The 8,589-nt window shown below is 40.5% G+C and overlaps 1 protein-coding gene across 2 annotated transcripts in view; it reads left to right on the plus strand.

Annotated features, from left to right (window-relative positions):
* Positions 1-8,589, plus strand: part of LOC107661818 (adhesion G protein-coupled receptor L1-like) — a 39,698-nt gene that overhangs the window by 11,966 nt on the left and 19,143 nt on the right. Inside the window, exons 2-5 of one of the 2 annotated variants that reach the window (XM_016451583.1) lie at positions 2,737-2,944; positions 3,256-3,520; positions 3,697-4,024; positions 4,584-4,886. In XM_016451583.1, coding sequence (XP_016307069.1) covers positions 2,856-2,944; positions 3,256-3,520; positions 3,697-4,024; positions 4,584-4,886 — 985 coding nt within the window. In that variant the 5' untranslated portion in view covers positions 2,737-2,855. Of the gene's footprint in view, positions 1-1,925; positions 2,945-3,255; positions 3,521-3,696; positions 4,025-4,583; positions 4,887-8,589 lie in introns of those variants that run through there. The other variant, XM_016451582.1, reaches the window with a different exon arrangement.

The following is an 8,589-nucleotide window of genomic DNA, read 5'->3' on the forward strand; positions in this document are numbered from 1 at the left end:
TTTTTTTTTTGACTAATTATCCAAATAATGTATAGTCTTACAAAGCTATTATTATCAGAGCATATGAGCAGAGCATAGCGTCACTGAAGGTAGCATTATTTTACCAGCGTTGCCCAGTACAGCTGAACTAGCCTACACCATGTTACAGCACAGTAGCGCTACTGCAAACCAGAACAAGTAGGCCTATACTGCATAGAAATTTCCTGTCAGCGCATTATTTTAGCGGACATTGCTTTTCCGATGAGCATGAGCGATACACGAGCGGAAAGCACATTCATAGATCAGAATATTGAGCGGAGCGTCAAGCCGCGCAGTGACGAGGAGAGTGAAACATGCGCGCTGAACACTGCCAGTCGGGCTTTTTCCCCCACCCCTAGACCATAGCCATGCATTTTACCAGTTGGTGAGAATCTTCAAACAACATGATCTTTCTAGTGAATCCAACTGACCAAGATAGTAATGCTGGTCCAGTTCATTTGAAAGCATTGTGGGATTAGTAGTACACCAGCATCCTTTACTGAGAGTAGCATCCAAGAGATATGCTGGTGAAGTTATACTGGTTTTCTCTGTAGGGCATTTATAGGAAGAGTTGGTGCTTATTTCTTCTACTTTATTATGAAGGAATTTTTACAGCTCCTTCAGGATGAAGACTGCACTTGATAGGTTCATAGGTTCATCAAGGGATTTCTATAGCTATCGACCAAATTGTAACAATTATCTGTAATATGGTGTTCATAGATGTGTGTGTATCATTTACTGATTACAAAAAGCTTTGGCTTCATTCATTTTTGGCGTATATGTGTGTGTATGTAGCAACAGTAAGTATTGGCTGTCTGAGACACACATAGCCTATGGCAGGAAAACCCCACTAGTGCTCCCTTTCCCCATACCCCCAGCAGTAGATATATTCTCTCAGGTCCCCATGCCCTCTCAGTCTGGGAGTGAGAAACCGCGTCAGCCAACTAATTCACACCAATCCCAGGTGAACGACCTCCTTCAGAGTACAGAGATAGAGATTGGTGTGTGTATGAGTGTGTTTCTTGATCAAGTACTCCTAGCAGATAAAAGTTGAGCACTGCAGTTGTTTTCGTACATGACTGGCATCCTAACATTCGTGCTTATTCAACATTAAACACAAAAACAAATTTTTACATTACAGCAGTGCTTTGTGGTGGAACAAATACCAACTTTATATAGAGACCCTGTCTCAAATGGCACACTGATTGTGGACTCGTGGTATTGTGGCCCTCATGAGTTTCCTAGAGATAATAGGGTATCCCATTGGTCATTTTAAATTTCAAAAGGGTCATCGTAAGTGCTCCCCTTGTGGTAGATAGGTGCCCTCAATACATACATTTGCAGAGCCTGCATGTGCTGATGTGTACTTCCCAGTGGACTATTACCCAACAGCCCATCTGTTCATGTGTATACTCGAAGGAGGACAGCGGGTACCATTTGGGACAGGGCCGTTGATGTAAGAAAACCCTGCTGGAAATTCAGTTCCATGCCAGCTAAAGGTGGTCAAGCTGGTTTGTTGCTGAAATAAAATGGTCTACCACAGGGGTGCAAAACTCTGCAGAGTTTAGTTCCAACCCTGCTCCAACACGTGTAGTTTTCAAATAACCCTGAAGGACTTGATTTGCTGGATCAGGTGTGTTTAATTAAGGTTAAAGCTAAACTTTGCAGGCCTGTGGCCCTCCAGGAACTGAGTTTTGCTCCCCTGGTCTACTATGTGTAACTTGCTTGGCTGAGATAGTCTTCTAATTTGAAACCAGGTCCATTAAGATGATGGTGCATTTGTTAAATCACTCTTTCCCAAATCTGGTCCTAGTGTACCTCTAATACTGCACATTTTTTTATGTCTCTACAGTCCAATACACCTAATTTAACTCATCAGCTTGTTATCAGAGACTCCAAGACCTAAAATGGGTGTGTTAGATAAGGGAGACAGACAAAATGCATACGGTTGGGGATACTCCAGAACTAGGGTTGGGAAATGTTGTCCTGAATATCTAGACCTGTTTCGACCAACTTGGTCCAGCTTGAACAACATGAAATCAGTTAGCATTAAAACCTGGTTTCCCTGCTGGTTTGAGGAACATTGTAACTGGCTTTCTGCAATTCCAAAGTGGTCTACCAGCTCTGACCAACTTGACCAAGATGCTTAAACCAGGTACATCAGTTGGAAGTCCAGCTGACAAACAGTCTATGCCAGCTCAGTGCAGTTAATTACCATAAATGATCGGTCAATCTAGAAACAATGTAAAATCAGCTAGCATCAGAAGCTAGAGTTTTTCCAGCAGGGAAGTTGAAGTGGGGCAGGGTATAAAAAATTATTCCCAGCAATATATAAGCACCAGCAGCCAGGATTGTGTCATCTCCCCTCACCAGCCTCTAGTCCAGTGTGCAGATACTTGACTAATGAACATTAACACTCTTTCATTAGAAGAATGGTCATTTATCTCATGTCCTCTTTCCCATTTCTCTCTCCCTCTCTCTTCCTCTTTCTTGCTGCCACATTCTCTTTCATGTTATCATCCCTCACGGCCTCCCACCAATTCCCCTTCTTTCTTTATCCTCCATCTCTCCATTTGTCTTCCCGTCAAATTTATCCTCTTTTTAATCCTATCACACCATCATTCTGTGCATTCTTGCTGTCCCCTCCTTGTTATTTCATCTCTCCCTCTTTTTATCTCTTTTTCTCTTTCTTTCTCTCTCTTTATCCCACATCTCCAGTCTTTGTATGTCCTGGGACTCTATTAAGGGTGCAGGCAGCAAGTTTGCTGCAGGAGGCGGAGCATCAGTCGGGGGCATGGTGTAAGGATCCCCTCCAGTCTGGTGACCGTCTTTACGTCATGCCCTGGACTCCGTACCGCACAGACATGCTGTACGAGTATGCTTCATGGGAAGACTTCAAGCAGAATCGAGCCACGACCACTTACAAGTGAGTGAGGACTACAGCTTGGGTCTAGAACCAGTAACCATCCCTGTGTACAATCTACAAGATAATAATTTATCAAAACTTAGATTTAGCAGTTTTTTGTATATGCTTCTTGAGTTCTCAGGAAGGGTTCTTGAGTTTCTTCTTAATGTTAAATTAAAGATTCTGCAGATTAACATACTGATTCTAGGTATCACTATCAGGTATATAAGAGTGTAGAATCCTGATTTAGTTTCAGATCATAATATTTCTAAAATATAGCTGAAATTACATTTATAGCAAGTCATCTCAAGTATCCCACTCTTCTCCCACAGGTTGCCAAATCGTGTGGATGGAACAGGCTTTGTCGTGTATGATGGTGCTGTTTTTTACAACAAGGAACGCACACGCAATATTGTGAAATACGACTTGCGCACACGTATCAAGAGTGGAGAAGCAATAGTCAATAATGCCAACTATCATGACACCTCACCGTACCGCTGGGGGGGCAAGTCTGATATTGACCTTGCAGTGGATGAAAACGGTTTATGGGTCATCTACGCTACCGAGGCCAACAATGGACGACTTGTGGTCAGCCAGGTCAGTGTCACTGAAAAGTGCAATTTAAAGCTATTGTATTTCAGCTGAGATCGGATTGGAATTATGGTTACATTTTAAGGATCTCCATTTTCCAGAACTGTGGAGTAATCAAGTTATTTTGGTGTATCATATGAACACAACCGAAATCCGAACCCTTTACTCTCGCTGTCTTTTAGGTTAACCCCTACACTCTGCGCTTCGAGGGAACCTGGGAGACGAGCTTTGATAAGCGACTGGCGTCCAATGCTTTTATGGCGTGTGGTGTTCTATATGCTGTCCGCTCTGTTTATCAGGATGACGACAGCGAAGCAGGTGGAGATCTGGTGCTGTATGCGTACAACACCAACCGAGCACGGGAAGAGCCCGTTCACATCCCATTCCCCAACCCCTACCAGTATGTGTCCTCTGTGGATTACAACCCACGAGACAATCAACTTTATGTCTGGAATAACTACAATGTGCTGCGCTACCCCCTAGAGTTTGGCCCACTGGATCCCACTGCTGGTAAGTGACAGAGAAAGAGCGAGATCAGCGGGAGGCGGAGGCGGAGGCTAACAGACAGTTTGATCTGTTAAGTGTCAACGTTCTGTTAGTGTTCCCCTCTGTGTCTTCAATACATTGTCTTTATGGTTTAATTAGCAGTGGTCATTAGCGTTTTGTCAGGTCAGAAAAAGATTTCTAATCAATTATTCATTCTCATCTTCTTGCCATGAACATTCTCTGTCTGTCTGTCTCTCTCTCTCTTTCTCCTCCTGTGTTTCGCTCTATCCAGTTCTCAGGGGGACTGTGGGAACGTATAATCATGCATTAAAGACTAGCAAATGCTCCTGCTGCTTTAGTTATCTTCTTACCAACTTTCCCATATTCCTTTTGCAAGATACATCAAACGTTTAGGTTTTCCTTTCTTCTGTTTTGTCTTCTTTTTTTCATCTTCGTCAAACATCCGCCGACATTCTCGCTGACTCTGTAGGTGTTCTGATTCTGCTTCTCTACCTCTTATGCACTTGTTGCCTCGGTTTCAATTTTCTTTGCATTCCTGTCTGTCCTTCTCTCTTGCTCTCAGGTCCATTCGGCCCCACTCAGATGAGCAGCAGCACCACCACCGCAGCCGGACCTGTCACTTCTAGCTCCATCCCCTCAACCATGCGACCTCTGCCCCCAACTGCTCACCCAATAGGGGCCATCAACAAGGCACCAGACTTGCGACCTATCACCGCCACTGTGCCAGTGACTCGCAGACCCCTGCGTGTCCCACCACAGGGTCCCGAGCTCCAAGTGTGTGAAGCCAGAGTAGCCCGAGGGGTGCAGTGGCCTGCCACCCAGAGGGGGGAGACTGTAGACAGGCCGTGCCCTAAAGGATCACTGGGTGAGTGATGATAATGGTGTGACTTTAATGAAAATATTATAGATACTTTCAAATAATGATTTTGACTTGAGAAATTCAATAAAAAAAATCCTGTCTACTGATAGCTGCACAGATATCTACCGGGGTGTAAAGATTATAGCAAATTGTATCAGTGCTGCTTGACATTTTAGTGTGTTGCGCTTAAGGTTGCAAAATTCCATGAATTTTCAAGACTGGAAACTTTCCATGGGAATTAACGGGAATATATGGGAATTAATGGAAATAAACTGGAAATTTGCAAAATTGCAAGAACTGGGAACTTATATGTAGTTGAGAAAAAATCTTGCAGCATAATTTTGGTTAAAACAACCAGATTTAATGCAATTTCAGTTGAATTTCCACCCTACACATTGCTCAATAACATGCACACAGCACACTGCTTACTGTAGGGCTATTGAGACCACACCCCCTACATGCACTGTGCTTTCCTCCATAACATGAACAGATCATTTCTTAAATCGTGCACACAAAATATCAAAATGTCCATCTTGGTTAGTATTCATGTAAATTATTTGAATATTACAAAATATGTGTGTAAAACTTCCTTGTGCTGTGTGTAATATACTGAGCAACTACATTAGGCTATACCATTGTAAAAACAAATACACCAACATAAACATTTAGGTGAGATGATAATAATAAAACAAAAGTCTAAAAATGACCCTCCCCCACACACAATCCCCCTTAGTCACCTAAGAGGGGGATTCCCCTCCATTTTCTCTGAAGCCACACTTGCTGCATTTGAGCCCAAAGACTACATCTAAGTTTTGATAATCTAAATATATTTGACCTATGGGATTCAAGTTTAACTAGTAAATACCAAAATGTGTTTATACAGTAGTTAGCTAGCCAGTAAATCAAGATGAAAAATCTAAGCAAGTTAGCACTGACAATTTGACAATTTATGAGGTATGTGCTAGCTAGCTCAAGCTGTGATGCTCTTTCTGCTAGCCAGTTTTCTATTATCATACAGAAGTACAGTACTGGTCAAAAGTTTGGACACATTACTATTTTTAATGTTTTTAAACATTGCATCTCTTTTGCTCATCAAGCCTTCATTTATTTGATCAAAAATACTGAACAAAACAGTAATATTGCGCAGTATTACCAATATTACAATTTAAAACAATGGTTTTCTGTTTTAATATACTTTAAAATATAATGCATTTCTTTTTTTAATAAATAAAATATAATGTATTTCTGTGATGCAAAGCTGAATTTTGAACATCATTACTCCAGTCTTTAGTTTCACATGATTCTTCAGAAATCATTCTAATATGCTGATTTATTATAAATTTTTGGAAACAGTTGTGCTGCTTAATTTATTTATTTTTATTACCTGTGATTCTTTTTTCAGGATTCTTTGTATGAATAAATAGTTTAAAAAAAAGAACAGCATTTATTTAAAATAAAAATCCTTTTTTAACAATTCACTACCATTCAAAAGTTGGGGTCAGTATTTTTTTCTCTTTTTTTAAAAGAAATTAACACTTTTATTCAAGTTTGTATTCATCAATAAATCCTGAAAAAGCATCACAGATTTCCCCCCAAAAAATCAAAAACCTATGATCAAACAAAATGTTTATATTTATGTTTGTATATGATTCAGTTTTATCAATTTCCCCAAATTTCCAATCAATTCCCAAAAAATCCTGTAAATTCCCATAAATTCCTGGTAAGTTTCCAACTTGGAATATTGCCAAAATTCCCCAGACGAAGTTCCCATGGAAAGTGTCTGGAAAATTTCCAGAAATTGACTGGAAATGTTCCGCCCTTTTGCAACCCTAGTTGCGCTTGATTACAGCATGATGTAGTGGCAGAGGGAATCACAACTTTACAGGAAGGAAGGGTGCGTGATGTTTATGACATAAAGGTCACACAATGTTTGTTGAGACAGCTTTTCATAGAATTGTTTGTTGTGTTTGGTCTACCTGTGTTGTGTATGCCACTGGGTTCATGTACACATTTATGTGTATATACCCATTTCTTTGTGTGGAGAGCTTGCTTCCTTTTCCTCCTTATCTCTATATTCTCTCCAGCTGGCAGGTCCTCTTGGGAGTCATAGATAAAAGGCAGTCTTTTGCAAATGAAGGAGTGATCTTCAAACTCAGCATGGGTTAGCCCTGCAAAACTGCCGAATTAAAAAAAATGAGCCACTAGACAGTCTACAAATGACAACATCCCCCCCTCCCCATTTCTCCATACAACCGCCTCATCAAATGCCTCTTTCTTGTCATGGGAGAAAAGCGATCGCTCCCTCTGTTAGCATCTCTCTCTCCCAGCCACTGACAAAACATTGTCTTTCTTCTGTCACCTTTTTCCGTCACTGAAATGACAGACAAGTTAAATTAGCAGCGGCTTTAATTGGTGAATCCTGGCAGATCCTTCAAAGCCAATCTATTGTGGATGAAGGAGTGGAGAGGAGAGAAAAGCAGACAGCGGCTGAGAGAGAGAGAGTGTGTAAGGGAAGGAAATCTCCGGGTGGCTCTGATCTCGCTGTAGCTGCTGTAGTGCTGCTTCACTCCTCTATTGCTTTTCCTCTCTCTCTCTGTCACTCTTTTCCCCTCTCTTCTTTGGAGCTATTTGTGTTGTGGTTGCTGAAAAGGCCTGCCGTTTGTTTGATCCCAGCATGCTGTCCTCTCTGTGAACTCGGCTAACTAAACAGCCCAACTTATCTGAAAATGAGGAGTGGCAGAAGGTGTCTCCCTCGAGGTGTTTTCTCAGCGTTCAGAGGTGCCGATGGGATGGCCGTGCCTGGTGTGTGATCTTACACAAGTGTGTGCAAGAGTGTGCGATGGCGTGTGTCAGCAAACTCAGTTCCACTGAAAAAAAAGTGTTTTCCGTGGAAGGTTTCACAGCGAAGCTCCGAGCAGCCCTGTTCTTTCTTTCTTATTCTATAGCACTCTAGAGTTGAGAATAAATTCAGTCAGTTGGTTTTTGGTATATTTGCTATGAATTTATTTTTGTGTACTAGTGTTTGTACTTATATATCAGGATTTTGTTTTCTCTAAGGAGGTAAGGGAGACAGTACGTCCACAGAAAATTCAAATCAGAAAAAAATGGAGCATTTTTTTCTGCAAAATTGTACATATTATTATAGATACTATTTATTATTCATATTATAGATAAAATCATTATATAATCTGATATTTAAATTAGATGTGATATATATATTATATATATGTGAATGAATGACTTTTTTATATTCTATCAGTCAAAAGTTTTGTCAACTCATTCTTTAGTATTTTTTTTTTAGTAAAACTCGTGTAAAAATACTGAAAACTATGAAATACAGAAATGGAGGCAAGGGAATTATGTAGTGCCCCAAAAAAGGAGAAATAAATCAGAACTGACTTAATTTGTGCTTCTTCAGTGTCGCCTCACTTCGCCTTGATTACAGCATTAGTTATTCTCAACCACCTTAATGAGATGCATCCTGGGATGGTTATTAAAGAGTATTGAAGTTCACAAGTAGTCTGGACATCTGTTGGCTGTATTTCCTCCACTTGCCACTGTAACTCCATTTTTTTCCACAAAAAAAGGTACAAAAAATAAATAAATAAATATATAAAAAGATTGTAAAGATTTATATGTAGTATGTAAACCCAATTATAAGCTTGTGTGAGTGGTTTTTGTGTGGGTGTGCTGACTGTTAGTGTAAACA

This window comes from Sinocyclocheilus anshuiensis, unplaced genomic scaffold (assembly GCF_001515605.1).
Source record: "Sinocyclocheilus anshuiensis isolate Anshui unplaced genomic scaffold, SAMN03320099.WGS_v1.1 scaffold47, whole genome shotgun sequence".
Lineage (NCBI taxonomy): Eukaryota > Metazoa > Chordata > Actinopteri > Cypriniformes > Cyprinidae > Sinocyclocheilus > Sinocyclocheilus anshuiensis.